Genomic DNA, 15,894 nt, shown 5'->3' on the forward strand with positions numbered 1-15,894 from the left:
AAAATCTAATAATATGTTAATGTCTTTATGGTGCTTGTCTTCTATTTAACTCACATTCAAACTAAAATTCCTGAAACTAGCAGTAATTTTAACATCTATCTAGTTGTCATTCTGTCCTTGGTGTATTTCATTCAAAAGCTGTGAATAATTTTGTATTTTAATGAAGTCTTAAAGTTCACAGAATTATGGCTATTCTAAATTGGCATTATGTGGTGAGATGATGCAGATTTCAGGTTTTCCAAATAATGAGTACAAAGGTTTCTCAAACTTGGTTGAGGCTGAAGAGTACTTAAAGTCACCTGGAGGGTGGAGTTTTGGTAGGGGATGGAGTGCAGATGCAAACTTGTTGGAAAAGAATAGCGATCAACAGTTTTCAGAATTTGACTTTACAGCAGAAAGAACGAGTTTAAGAAAATCCACTTGTGGAAATGTAAGTCAAGAAGACTCAATGAAGTTAAAGGATTAGTTTTCCTGCCAAACACAATCTATCTATTACTAAACAAGTTGTGCAAATGCATCTGGTCAATCATGTTTTCTTCATTGTTGTAGTGAAATTCATATTATTACATTTTGGTGCATTTTAACCATTGTAATTTCTCTTGTAGATGGATGAATGCCTAGTTGATTGTATGACAAAGAAAAGAATCAAATACCTCCTGCAAAATAACGAAAAACTTTCCCTAGTTAACAATAATTTTCTGGAGTAACTTGGATCCTGTATCTCTTCCTGGTTTGAGTCAATCTATATACATGACTTATAGAAACTACCTCCAACATATGTAACACAGTTTCTATGGGATTAATTGACAAACTCCTCTAATTTATAATTTTGAATAACAAAATTCAATATTGTTGAGAGCTTGATAATGTAACTTTGAGTTGTTGGTAGATATGTAGAATCAATACACATATATGTCTAAGCTAATGAATTCTCCAGTAGATTTTTCTTTTTTGATACTCAAAAAACCTGGATATACTGGAGAAACAAAAATTTAGAGAAAGTTTAATGGATAGATATGAAGTTCAATGAGTGAAAACTGTTGATAATAGTTTTTATGGTATCCAATAAATTAAAATGTCCTCCAACCATTAATTGGTCATTTGGGAATACGAAACTGAAAATTAATATCTATGGCATGAAGTCTAGCATTTTACAATGCTGCTACATAAAACAATAAATTCTTTTCCTATAACATTCCAAATTCAAGACTTATATGGAAGAAAACGTCCAGAGGATAAATTATAGGCGAAGTAACTGTAGTCATGGTAATGACAAATAGGCTTAGTGACTATTTCAAAACACTCTAACCTCAACTAGTTATTGACTTAATCCAATTGTGAGGGTCTTCTTAGCTTGCCCTGCTACTCAGTTCAGTCCATGTGTCATTTCTAGAGGTTCTGAAAATGGCATACCATATATTAGTCAGAAGCTCCTAGTTCATTCTTCTAAATTCATGTCTCAAGATGCTCTAGTGTATTCTCAATCAATATGACTTCATTAATTTGGGCGAGCTTTCTAGGCATTATTGGCAACGTTGATAATCATTTGGAGGACCATTGTATTAGAACATTTCATTTATTATTGCCATAAAGTCTCATTCTTCTCATGACTATGGCTATTTGTGTTGTTACATCTGTTTTGTGCTTAAATAAACTAACATGTATTAAGTGTTACTGAATGAGTTGTAAGGTACACTAAAAATTTGTTATCTTGATTGTATAGTGGATGAAATATGTCTTTCCTGAAGTCCATTCTGTACATAATCTAGCATGGCAAACTTCCTTCATCCTCTGACAAGGGTTTAAGTGCCAAAGAAATATCCAACTTCTTTATCCACACTCTAGCAGTGCATCTATCACTCCCATTGAAATATGGTAATGTCACCTTACCGAATGCATGCTGGAAGTCTCTCTGTACATCTGGACCTTTGTTCTCCTCTCTACCACCTGTTTTCTTCTTCTTCTGATTTAGGAACTTATTCAGAGATAAATGGTTCCAAATCTCATCAGGTAGACTAGCATGCTCTGTATAACCAGCTCTCACCTCATCTACCAAAGGAAGTTGAATCTTTGGAGCAACCTGAACCTCTTCTCTGCATGTAAAGGAAGGCTGAAGTGGTCTGGGAATGGACATTGTAGCTACTGCAATAGTGCCTCCGTTAGTGTTTTGCTGGTTTGTATAACTTGTTTCACCATTCTGCATTGGAGAACCTTATGGCATATTCTGATTGAGTTTTGCTAACATCTGGGACATCATATCGAACATTGCATCGAATTTACTCTCTGTTTTAGTGTTAGGACTATGGTTTGTAGAAGTTGTAGGACTATCACTGTCGCTAGGGCACATCTAAAAAGGGATCAATAATTGGTGTTTGTAGGTTTTGTTGAACTGCCTTTTTCTGTTATCTAGTGTAATATATTGATTCCCTGTCACTCACAGATGATACTGTAGCTGCAACAATGTATTAAAGGCACATGCTGGCAGGAAAAACCAGCTCTGATAGCATTGTAGTAATCAACCTCAATTTTTAATTTTTTTGAAGCAATATGAAGCTTAACATAAACATGCTGGCACTGCTGGCCTAAGCATTGGTATAGATAATAGAGTTTATACAAAGTGTTGATACAAAATATGCATTGATAAAATCACTATTTTCAACCCCTAATGCATGTACCTGATTTCCCAACTGGTAACAACAATGAAATACCTTGAGATTACAAGCACAGGCTGGGCTGATCAAGACAAATTTGGAAACCACTTTGCAAGCTGGTAACTCAGTGTGCAGGTCTGATATAACTAACTGAGCACTGTTACAGGTCTGAATCAACTGGGATTGATTGCTACAGGTCTGAAGAGCAGGGTATTCACTCAGAAATCTCATTTAATTTGACACCCAACTCACTAAAAGCAATTTGGATTATCACTGACAGCTCCAACCCTCTCCAAACTCATTTTGCAGATGAAACACACCTCTGAAACGCATGTCAGATATTATTACAGGTCTGAAACTCATTGAACACTGCTGTTGCAAGTCTGAACAACCACAGAGGACACCCCAAACACCATCCAAACTAGCAAGAAACACCTCTCCATCATGGTGAATAGCTACAAACACCTCCAGTGCCACCCAACAAAAACCCAGTTCAGTCTAAAATTGCTGGAAAGGTCTCCAAACAGTGTCAACACCTCAAATTAGAAAGGAATATGACTGGAGTTAATTGCTACAGGTCTGTAAACATTGGAAATGAGCTCTTGCAGGGCTGTACACACAAGGAAAGGAGCTTCAGAAGGTCTGATATGTCTGTGCAAGAGGTTGCAGGTCTGCTATTTACTAATTGCAGGTGAAAACAGCAATAGGAATGTCTTCAAACACCCTCCAAACTTGCATTTAACAAATTTCCAATACACTAACCAGCTTTACTCACGCACAGCACTGCCTAACAGCTTCATGGCGAGAAAATGACAACTTTCAGGTCTGATATACATTCCAGACATACCGAAAACTGAAATCAGGGACAAATGTAAATCGAGAAACAACACACATGAATATACATAAGGTATTAAGTAATGCCCACAAGGCATGGAGCAGCTATGTAAAGCATGAATCATGAATACGCACAAGACATGAGTCATACATGTAAAACATGAAGTATTACATAAATACACCTAAGGTATAAGCATAAATACACATAAGGTATAAGCATATATGAGAAAGGTACTCATGGAGTGGACATACTGAAGACACATCAGTCATGAAGCATACATGAGAAAGGTATTCATGGAGTAGACATGCTGAAAACACCTGATTCATGAAGTAACACATAAAAACGCATATGCTGGAAACATGCCAAACATGGCACAAACACAAGGTATACATGAGGAAAGTGTACGTATAAAACACCCATGGAGTAGGTATGCTTATGTATACCTATCAGTTATTTACTTATGCCAATAATTAAATGTTAAGAATCTTTCAATTAAGATGAACAACTTGTAAATTTTTTGTATGATTTACTTCCCATAGATTGCATGAGACTCCTCTTCCCTATTCCGCTAAACCTTACAAGATGGAAGATTTACTGTGCCAAGGGCGCATGACACAGTCGACATGCGGCTCCCTCAGGGCTTACTACCCGTCTTGGGACATTTTCGCCATGTGACCGATTTACTCTGCCTTTCCCCCACACACTCCCTATCTTTGCAAGTATTAGAGATGACGAAGAATTAGATCACTGCAGTCTATGGGTTAAGAATTAAATTTGATATGACATTATTCCATTGCTGTACCCCTCTTGTATTTCCTCATTTTCTCTATCACGGCTGACTTTAATAAATATTCAGAACATGTAAGGAAATCCACTATTATGCATGTGTTTTACATATAATAATCAGACATAAGCAATAGCAATCATTAATCAGCAGTGAGCAGATACAAATAATATTCACTATGCTATATAAGCAGTCATAAACAGCAATGTATGGTCAATCGATAGTATATATATAGTATTTAGCATGCCATGTACAGAAATCTCATACCAAACTATAGAATTGAATCGAACTGCTGTGTATTTCAATATCTTATAGAATGCCAAATCTGACTTCTTCTATCTGCAGATTCTACCTTTCAAATCTGCTCCACGGTATATATTCATGTCTGTGGTACTGGTAATAATATGTTGATGTCTTCTGTAGTGCTTTATTTATATCTGTAATGATGTCAAGTTCTGATTTCTATTATCCCTATTCGAACAGTTACTTGTTTGCAATTTAAATTCTTATTTCTGTTATGTTCCCCCTCCCTGCATTGATGTTTACCATCCCTTTATATGCTACGAAGAGATGGGAGGATGGGGTTGTGATCCTTCATTGTCTTTAACAAATCGCACCCCTCCCGCAACCCCCCTCCCCCTTTTATTAAGACAAATCAAACTTTATTTATTGCTACCTTACGTGGGACCCTTAGAGGATCGGGGCCCACTACTATTTGATATTGACATTAATTTATTTCATTGATCATTTCATGAATATCATACATTAATAAATATTAATCAATTAATAATAATTTGAGATATTAATAAATAAATATTAATTAATTAATAATAATATGAAATAAAAATTCATTAATAAATATTATTAATTATAATAAAATATGAATTAATTAATAGTAAAATATTAATTAATTAATAACAATTTTTACATTTATTTCATATTCAAATTAAATATTAAATTAATAAATGAACATTCATTAATTAATAGTAATTTAATTGCTACATTTAGGTTATATTCATTGATTTGGGAAAAAATATAATGATCAAGGATGGGGCATGACAAGGTATTAATGGTATCTGATTACGTACCATATGACAATTGCAACTAGCTCTTGGGGTAATCCTTTCCTAGGAATAATTATTCAACAATATTGCACAATTCCTGGATAATTAACTGGCAAGGGAACTAAAAATATTGATTGGCAAAAGTGTAACAATAGAGAAAATCTCCAAAATATTTCTTAACATTATTTATTTTAAATATGAAAGGAAAATTTCAGGAAAGGACTTTTTTTGAGAATGGCAAGGTAATTTGCAAGACATTGCCAAAATGTTAAAACTCATTTAAGTTTTTTTTTAAACCTAAGTTTATGAATTATTATATGATTGAAAAAACAAAAAACAAAAATCATGATTGATCAGTGATTTTGTTAACTCTGAAATTCAATGTTCTTGCATACTGTTCAACTGTTTAGGTATATCATCTTGAACTACTATTACCTAGGTTAATGCGAGACATCTACAACATCTCATACTTCTGATTTAATTTTAATTGAAAGGGATTAATTAGTTTGGCATGACATGGTATATTAACGTCTGGTTCATAGTTTGGATATAAAATCTGGAATGACAAAATCAATCCATTTACAACTTCTTTGATCAATACCTTATTTTCAGAAACATAGCCTTGGATGTTAAGAGACTGGCAGAATTTGGTTTGTAAATATGAATTGAGTTTTACACAGTCTTTATTGGTTTGCTGCTGTCTAATAATGTGAATTTTCATTGACAAAAAAAAGTAGGCTTATGCTCGTGTCACCTGGTTCATTCAGGGCACATCTAACATGAAAACAAGTAAACACATATATTGATATTAAGTTTAACCATTTAACTTTTGTAAGGGAATCATACGTGATAGGCATTTGCAACGTCTCATTCCAACATTTATAATTTTTGTGAATTGTCCATTGTCAAATGTGTATTATTTATCTCATGTAGACATTTGATTTGTGATTCCCATAAGGTGTGAATGCTTTTCTTATCCATAACAAATGCAGGGCCTATTGGTCAATAATAGTTCATTGAAAGATTTGAAAGTTTCCCAGTCATCTGAAGTAAAAGCTGAAGACTGCTTTGATTATCTTCCTCTGGAGCTCATGTGTAGGGTAATTTCCTAACTCAGATGGTTGTTTTTTTAAGTGTCTATATACGATGCAATTGTTTCTTAGAAATTCTAGCTGGTATTTGTGAATGGGTTTTAGATGTTTTCTGTGAGACCTCCTAGGAAAGCTTTTTATGTTTACTGTTTCATTTGAACAAATACAGGAACCCAGTAATCAACAGACACACGATGCAAGATTTTCATCTTTTTCTGAAATGTGTAATCTCTTATGTGATAGTTTGGCATGTGGCGTCAATCTATCAGAGATCAAGAAACCTGCATTTCTTTTACATGAAAGGGTGCGAAGTTTGAAGAGGCATGTTAGTCTGGTAAGAATTCCTTATTTAATATTTTAGATGGTGGTTTAGGAAGACTTATATGTCTGAACGTGGTTAAAACTTATAGGGTGACATATACCGTTTTTATTTATTTTAAAACAGTTCCATTTGACACAAGTTACATTGTTTGAAAAGGACGCATGGATGTCCTTGCATTAATTCATATTCCCTATGTTGGTAATTCATCCAAGTGAAAACCAGTGATTGAGAACATGAATGTTATATAGACTTAATTTTGTTGACTGTAATAAACATAAGATAAAAAGTTAAAATCTGAAATAAAATCGGAGGCATACTAGTAGAAGAAACTACTTATTAATAAGCTGTCCTGTGATAATTAAGAAGATTGTTATCTTTTTCTATTGTGAAATATTATGCCTAAAAGGATTGAGGTTACTGTGCACTGGGTCCAACTTTTGATGAGCTTGATATGCACTAAGAAACAAAGAAAGAAGTTATACTTTGTGCCTGAATGATAAAAATAGCTCAACAGGACTCCAAAATAGAAAGAGATTCAATAGAAATGAGTGCTAAAAGGGACTCAAACATTTGTAATTTAGACTTAAGAATTAAGATTCTAAGTGGAGGATGAACCCAAAACGAGTAAACCCTATAAAAAGATAGCCATTTAATACAAATAATCATGTGGAAGCAATATCTGTTGTGAAAGGAGAAGGGGGTTGATGGAGAGAAAGCTGGAGACCAGAGACTCAAATTAGCTCCTGTTTGTACTAAAATGTTGAGGGGAGGAGGATTGATGTTCGAGTCAATTGCCATGAAAGAGCCAATACAAGATTTGATAATGTTCACCAAAGAATGGCTTGGGCTTATTGGGTCTTAGTGAATAATTCTAGGAAGAAGGGTACACCCCCTAGAATCTCTCTGAACATCCAAGGTCCATGATCCTCTTGAACTAGAGAGAAAATTTGGTATACACGCATGTCTAAGAATCCTAGGTTGTTAGCAAAGTGAGAACCTTGCCTAGTATGAGATTAAAAGGAATAGGATACATTGGTGGCTGAACAAGATGTATGTTGTCTAATGGATTATCATCATCTGTGTGGTTACCTATGATATTTAAAGGATACACAATACCTCTAATTTCTAAATAGATTGAAAGAAGAGGGTGATTAATATGGTAGTCGTAGGTAAGTTGTGTAAAGCCCAATTTTTGAATTGTTTCCTAAAGGTAATAGGGCACACATCTCTAGGTGCAGTAATAGAAAGGAGAGCTGGGGACCCTATTGTTGGAAATATTGTCATTGATGTCAAGAAGGTATGAAGACAATGTTAAAGACGAAATTATCATTGATGCTAAAGCCATTTGTCATGTCCCCTCCTTGATCATTATATATATAATAAATGTAATATTTAAAATGAATGATCATTTGATTTTTATTTATTTATTAATATTATTATTTAATTAATATTCATGTATTATGAAATAATTAATAATAATATTTAATTAATAAATTAATATTATATTATAAACATAATTTACATTAGGTTACTACAACAATTAGTTATAAAGACTATCGATTTAAGAAAAGAATGTTGACATTATTCAAATACGATTTGAATATAAAAATAATTATGGATTATTAGCAAGTGGTGCGATTACCTTATATGCTTAAACCCTGCCTAAGTGAATAAAATTAAGCTAATGCATCGAAAACTTCTTCCTTACCCATTTTGGATACGTGTATAGAGCATCTACCTATTTGACATATAATCGGTTTACATGTCTTGTGTTTATCATTCTTGAAGAGAAATGATATATCGAGTATTAATTCCGAACAAATCATATAGACACTAGTCTATATGCTGCAGAGCTAATTATGGTGATTGTACAAAGTTTCTATTTACGAAGTTTTAGGATCTTCATTATTGATCAAGACATTGAGATTGTGAAGTTCAGAATCATCGAATTACATGATGGAAACAGATCATCGAATTACATGGTGGAAATCGTGACTGTGTTATAATTCGAAGGCACAAATACTCACCAATGTCATTATCACAGGACTTTGAAATACAAGACGAATATAAATATGAGCATTGAAGCGCACTTGATATACGAAAGCAATTATGGTGCTATCAACACTTGAGCATTGTAGCAGACTTATCATGGGGATCGCAACTAGTCGACTTCATGATAATTAATACAAGAACTATCGTATTAACTACGCTACATACAATCACTTTGTTATTCAATTCTATTCTGAAGACTAAAACATATCGGGATTGAGTTGTAATTGGGTTGACATGCTTGTGGATATCAACTATGAAATCAATGATGGAAGATATCAAAAGACTCATAGATAATTAGCTTGATCCTCGATAATTGAAGTAGTTCATAGGCGATATGAAAATGAACGATATTGGGAGTTAATGAGACACCGATACGAGACGTCGAAGATTAAGAAGATTAAGAAAGAATTGATTAAAGTTTGTCTAATCGATAAACTGTTAAGGAGAGGTGTGGTTTGTTACGAAGGGACAAAGACATGCCCTTTAGAGGCACCACTCCAAAATGTAAATTATAAGAAGTGATCAATCTCCTTCATTTGGGGAGGCATTAAAAAAAACTTATATCTCTTACTTATCCAGTTTGGATCTGCTCATTTGAGCAATGGCCTCCTTTGGCATAATCGGTTGCAGAAGCATACAAGAGATTAGAGACAGTTGCTTCGTTTCAAGCGTATAAGTACAGAGTGGGAACAACGTCCATCCGTATCATAAGAGCAATAGCCTCTCCTTCAATCATCATAGGATATAATGAGAACAGATCAGACACTCGGAACTTAAAGATTAAAAGATTACATCAAATATATCAACTCAATCACTATGAGCAATTAAAATACAAGGTCATAGTAAATCTCCCCTTGTCAAACCAGAGAAAGCTATCAAGATAAGTTCTATTTTTTAGAATTTCAAGTTAATGAAATGTCTTTAGATTTAATAAAATTATATTTATAAATGTATTACAATTCTCATTGTAAGTTGGAATGGGTGTCTCAAGACTAAATTAATGTAAATCCCAAATGGGGACATTACACCATTGAGGAAGGATTTGGATGTCAAATGAGATCTATGTCAAAGAAATCATAAAAGGCCATAGGCCACTAATCGATGGACAAGTTGATAGTATACAAGACCAAACAAGATAATTAAAGGTCATCATACCATAGTGATGTAGTGATACAAGGTAGAGATAAAAAAAAAGCAACATTTTGTATATTCTATAAAAGACATGTTGTGCTTCACACACCCTTCCCCATCTTCTATGACGGCGACCCCCCTTTCATCTAGTGTGCCTGCGTTTGTAAGAACAAAGTAGAGGACCGTCAGTGTTTTTGCCGAGAGTAATACCGAGTTGTGTCCTACAGAAAACAGGTGAAAATAGAAACATTTAGGGCACAAAATAGAATCTGAAGTCGTGCCCAAAGCCAAATGCCCAAACCCGACCTTGCTCTTCCTGTAGGAAATACCGAAAGCATGACATCTTGAAAGATCAGACAAAGGGCAAAACAAATGATCACCTTCAAACTTCTTAAGATGCAAAAACATAATGAAGTCGAAGTCGTTCTTCTTTCTTTTGCCAGTAATCTCTAGTAGCCCCGCAAAGAACATTGAACATGGTGCAGTGAAAGATCAAAAGAGAGTAAAGTTCGATCTTCTTCCAAGACAAATGCACCTGTTTCGGCCTCTCTGAAATTGCCGAAATAAACACCGAACATATGCCAACGTAGTGATGAAGGTCAAAACCAAGAGAGGTTCGGTCATTTCTTTTAAGTAAAATCGCATGCCTTGCAATCATCGATAAGAACACCAAACACCGTCGAAACAAAGTAAAAATCAAAGCCAATATAAGGTTTGAAAAAATATAAAGTTCGAACTTTTTGTGATATCATTGCCTTGACAAAGTCGTCAAAAGTACCGAAGTAATTCGGTGTCTTCCTTTTAATAAATAGCTCATAAAGTAAATTTGGGCATTTAAAGAAATGAGCCTTGTATTTGCCTTAAAAAAGACTCAAAATAATATCGAACTAAAGGCCGGGAGGTGCTAAATAAAGTTTTGGCGAAACAATAAAGTGAGTCGTTTCGCCATTTGAATTGAATTGAATTGAATGTTTTTAATAACGTCCACGAGGCCAAACAGCCTATGGGACCCACAGATAGCTAGCAAAGAAGGCATGCAAAGCCCGAACAAATCCAAACAATTAAACCTCTTTCTCCTTCTCCTTCTGCATCTTGGATCTTTTGCTGTGTAACTTGATTAGGAAATCTGCAACTTTTGGTATCTTTTCTTCGTCAAATAGACTACTTAAGGTGTTCACATTTAGTGTCTCAACATACTTACTCCGGATGTCACTGTCGGCTAGGCACTCCATGATGTAATGCCATTCAGTCTCCACCACCCCTTGCGTACAATATCTACACCTTCTATCTTCCCATTCCTCTTTGGGTATCGTCCATCTCCCAGTTTCACATCTAAGTTGATGTGAGCTGGTCCTTATTTGAGCAATTAGCATTTTTGCCTTCCACTTTATGTCCATTCCTATGTAGTTCTTTTGTGTATGGTCATGTGTAGGATTGAAGTGTTTGATATAGTATTCTTTTTTCCTCCCTAACTGACCTGCCCACATGTTTTCTTTGAATTTTTCTTGTATGTATTTTTTTGTTTCTCCAATGTTATGCGGGCAGTCTTGTAGGTTAATACTCCATTTATTCATCCATTTAATGTTTTGTTTCATCCATGTGCTCTTCTTTCTATCTAATTTCTCCCCTACTGCCATTTTTGGCTAGCGATGTATCTCCATGTTTTCTAACCTCCTTAAGTAGCTTAGCAATCGGAACATAGCTAATGCCTCAATAAGGAAAGCTCCCGCTTCCGCTAGGACAATCTCATATGGGATAGATGATTTAATCTTGAGACTGGTCATAATTAAATGCTTTTGTAGTCTCTCTATTTGCCCCCATTTCCTTGTTGAAGTGTTGCTGCCCCTTACCTCACATCCGTACAATACCACTTGAACCACAAGAAGCCCAAAAAGAGTTTTCTTAGTTTTCCAATCCCATAGTTCTGCTCTTCTGCATTTATTTTGGAGTGAGTATAAGGCTTTCCATCCTCCTCGGATCCTTTTTGTTTTACATGTTTCCCAACTGAGTTTATTGTGGAAATTTAGGCCAAGGTACTTATATTCATCGACCACTTGTAAGGTGTTTCCCTCAGAGACAAATTCTCTATGGACCTTCTTTCTTTTTAGGGTAACGATCATGACCTTGGTTCTGCTAGTGTTCACCTGCATGCCCGCCTCTTGGCAAAATTGTTCTAGAGCCTTCAAGTGTTCTTTCAAATCTTGTGCTGTTTTTGCCATTAAAACAAGGTCATTAGCATATTACATAGTTGGTCAGATGATCAACCCCACCCCCAAACTTGTCTATCCATTCCTCTAACTTGTCAATGTATAGCCCAAATAGGGTAGGAGATAATGGGCAGCCCTGCTTGACCCCAATGTCACTTCTAAAACATTCTGATAGTCCCTGTTTTGTTTGTAACTTAGCCCAAACTTGGTTATACAATCTATGAACAACAGCTCTATATTGTACTGGAATTTCCAACTCTTCCATTCTACTCCACAATTTGCCTCTAGGTACTGTGTCAAGCTCTTTTGAAGTCCACAAAATAGCAAAAGACTTCCAGTCCTTGTTTATCCCATACCTTCTCAATCAAGTGTCCGAGTGTTATGCAATGATCAATGGTAGAATACTTTGGTCTAAAGCCCGCTTGCCCATTTGCTCTCTTTCCCTCCTTTTCAGCCTAACTATTGATTCACCTTTATATCATGCTCCCAAAAAGTTTACCGAAGAGAGGATTGATCATTATAGTGCGGTAATTTGAGGGGTTATTGATGTCACCGCTTTTGAGCAAAGGGATGACCACACTAGTTGACCAATTTGTTGGAAACCCATTTTGGATGACTCCATTGAATATTCTTTTGATGTTAGGCGTGAGGATTTCTAATCCCCACCTTAAATGTTCTTCCTGTATGCCATCTATGTCTCGAGCTTTACCCATTGCAAGCTTTCACCTTTTAAAAAAGTTTTTGATATCGCGCAACAAAAGCCCGATAAATACACCGAGCTAAGTCTTAAGGTGTTTTAAAAATAAAAAAATAAAGCTTGGGAAGTATGAGGCGTTCTTTTGGGGGAAGTTTGAAAATGTTCTTTTTGTGTGCATTAACCTTGTTTAGCTTGGTCAAGGTGTTCTTAAATGGTGTTCTTAAATGGTGAAGTGTAGTAAAGTTCTAATGTTCTGTTTTCGAAAGAGGCAAAATTTGCATTATTGAGTCTCTTTATAACCCCTGATAAAAAAAAACCTAGTATGGTGTTGAAGCAACAAAGCTCGTCAAATAAAATCATTTTTTTAGAATGCCATTGTGAGAGCCGAAGTAAATATCAAAAAATGTTATAGCGTTGAAATGATCAAAGCGTAATGCAAAGCAAAGTTCGACTCTAATAATAGTAAGGTGGGAATCAATGAAGCATGCTGATAAATTGAAAACAAGATCGAGACCAAGAATTTAAGTTCGACCCCTTCTAGCATAAAATCATGAGGAAGGCAAACATTTAAAAGAGCAATTAAATGAATGGGTGATTGATCCTAGGTTTTCTTGTCTGTGCAAGATGGATGACACTTGGAGGAGGCCTAGTGGATGAAAGGATTGGAAAGGCGGAGTCACCAGTGGGGCAACAAGAGGGGATCCAACACATAGACGAAGCCGGGAGGTGAAGATGTAGCACGTAGGATCAAAATGGTGATCACATAGTAGTGCTAACAAAGGATGTGCTGTAGAGTCAGGATGAAACTGATGCCATTCTGAGTCTCTAGAAGGCAACAAAACACTCAAAATTGTACAAAAGTATCCAAAAGCAGCAGCGAACAGCTGGAAATAACAAAAAATCAGTTTGTTTGTAAAAACATAATTGCTTTATTGTAAAATGATTACCTATGAGCCCTGTTTAATGCAATTTAAAACAAACGGGACACTAGTTATTTACTAGCTACTAGGATTCACCTTTTTGTGCCTCGAGCCCAGCGATGTTTTGTCTTCTAGCAAAATTAATTGAGAATAGTTGTAGGTAGCTGAAGTGATTGAAAAAAGTGCAGTTGGGAAGCTATGGGAATTACTACGTATGGGCTAAAGTTGTCAGAGCTTCTAGAAGGCAGATTAGAGCCATTGGATGAGTTAAATTCTGGCCTTTGATTCAAAATGTAAAATCTATAAAAGGCCAGTGCCTCCCTCTTTGTAAGGGGTTAGATAGTTACAGGTTTTTGTAAAGTTAGCAGGTTAGAAGTAGCTGTAATTAGAGTAGAAGTAGAATAGGACTGCTAGACGGAAATTGTTGTAATGGCAGTTAGAACAAATAAATGGAACATTGAAGCATGGTGTTTTGTTGTTTGTCCTAATTTGTTTGCATGGTTTCTCTTCATCTCATTAGTTAGTGTTCAATTATTTTAACGGTGAAGTGTGAGGGTATTTGATGTGATTTCAAGTTCATACCATTGGGGGCTTGCTGATTGTAGGTCTTTCTGCATGGTTAGTCCGAACCCTTTTTTTGTTCCTTAGTTCAATTGTGGGTATTTGTCTCAGAGAGGGCCAGAATTGGGTGTCTGAATGAATATCCATATTGTCTTAAAATCCTTTTGTCCCTTGGAGTTTGCACTATTCCTGTGGAATTTTGAGTTTATCTCTGGCTAAGCAGGAACTAGTATATTTGAAATCCGTCCACCCAAAACATCGACTGTCACTATCCTTGTCTTTAGGATTCCTAAACCCTATTCCTTTTGTTATTTATTTCCCCAGTTTGAGAATCAAAGCATCGTCAGATGCAGGCCAACTTATTACATTCATAAGCCCCCTATTGTTTACCAACAAAACACATTACCGTTGAGTTATCTTGAGCAGTCAAGACCTGACAGTTGAAACCTTGAGGTTGTCTCCTTATGATCGTCCTTAGTAGCATTAGGAACTTCCTTATTCAAGAGAGAATGGGATCATCTCTGCATTCTATTCTATGTTGACAAAGAGATTAGCAAGCACATTTCCCGCATCAACTGAATTGGCGCTAGAAGGAGGGCCGTTAGGATTTTTGCAACCAGCTGAGCTTTATACACCCTTTCAAATGCTATATCTGAGATATGTTAGATCTCTCCTATATTGAAAAAACCAAAAAATTAGAAAACCAAAAAATACCAAAAATTAGAAAATCTGAAAAAATACAAAATTTTTCAAAATGTTGGGTCAGCCGATTCATAGAGACAGTCCCCAGGCCGACATTCCCCAACTTCACTAGAGGTTGGGTGCACAGTTGTATCCTAGGTAGTTATCCGAACTTGCATTTGCAGGGCATTGCAGATTCCACAATATAGTTGAGCACAATGAGCTGAAATGCTTGACCTTTCTATCAAGGGTTGAGTTAGCGTTGTGGGGAAAGATATTTTTTTGGGATATCCCTAAATTAGATTTGTTCAACCCGATAGTCCCAACCCTCCATCAAGGTATGATGAGTTTACTCGATTTAGGAGTTTGATTAAGAACCAATTTGGCCTCAATCAAGAGATATGCTTGGAGAGCGTGCTATTGCCTTGGTGGTGTAGAATTCATCACACTCCTCGTTCCAAGTTTACCTGTTCGCTATGTATGGAGGTAGTCAATCAAGTTAGATAAAGTGCATCACAAATAAAGTGTGGAGTGCATACCTTGCTACGAATGATTACAAAAGAATGCAAAATCATTGCAACACCACACTTTTTGAGGATGAAAAGGAGTTGCTAGTTGTTGACTCAGATGAACCCACCAGTTAGAGTATGGCAGCGAATGAATTTGCTATCCTTGTCACCCTACCTCAGTTTGCCCTAATTTGATTTTTTGAAGAACTTACTATTTTTGGTAAGTCTATTTTTGGCTAGTCTACCTCAGGGAGTTGGCAGGTTATTGATGGCAGAGCATTCCTAAAAATCCAAGTTTGAAATACGAAAAAGTGAAAATGTAGGCAGATGATCCTTTCCTCAAGTGGAAAAGGCATGAAAATCTAAATCAAGGCATGGAAGGATTCTTC

The 15,894-nt window shown here is 35.7% G+C and overlaps 1 protein-coding gene across 1 annotated transcript in view; it reads left to right on the forward strand.

Annotated features, from left to right (window-relative positions):
* Positions 1–15,894, forward strand: part of LOC131052811 (uncharacterized) — a 109,878-nt gene that overhangs the window by 70,081 nt on the left and 23,903 nt on the right. The window contains exons 3-5 of the mRNA XM_057987439.2: positions 227–430; positions 6,327–6,434; positions 6,595–6,759. Of these exons, the coding sequence (XP_057843422.2) occupies positions 227–430; positions 6,327–6,434; positions 6,595–6,759 (477 nt within the window). The remainder of the gene's footprint in view (positions 1–226; positions 431–6,326; positions 6,435–6,594; positions 6,760–15,894) is intronic.

Source organism: Cryptomeria japonica, chromosome 8 (genome assembly GCF_030272615.1).
Source record: "Cryptomeria japonica chromosome 8, Sugi_1.0, whole genome shotgun sequence".
In the NCBI taxonomy this organism is placed as follows: Eukaryota; Viridiplantae; Streptophyta; class Pinopsida; order Cupressales; family Cupressaceae; genus Cryptomeria; species Cryptomeria japonica.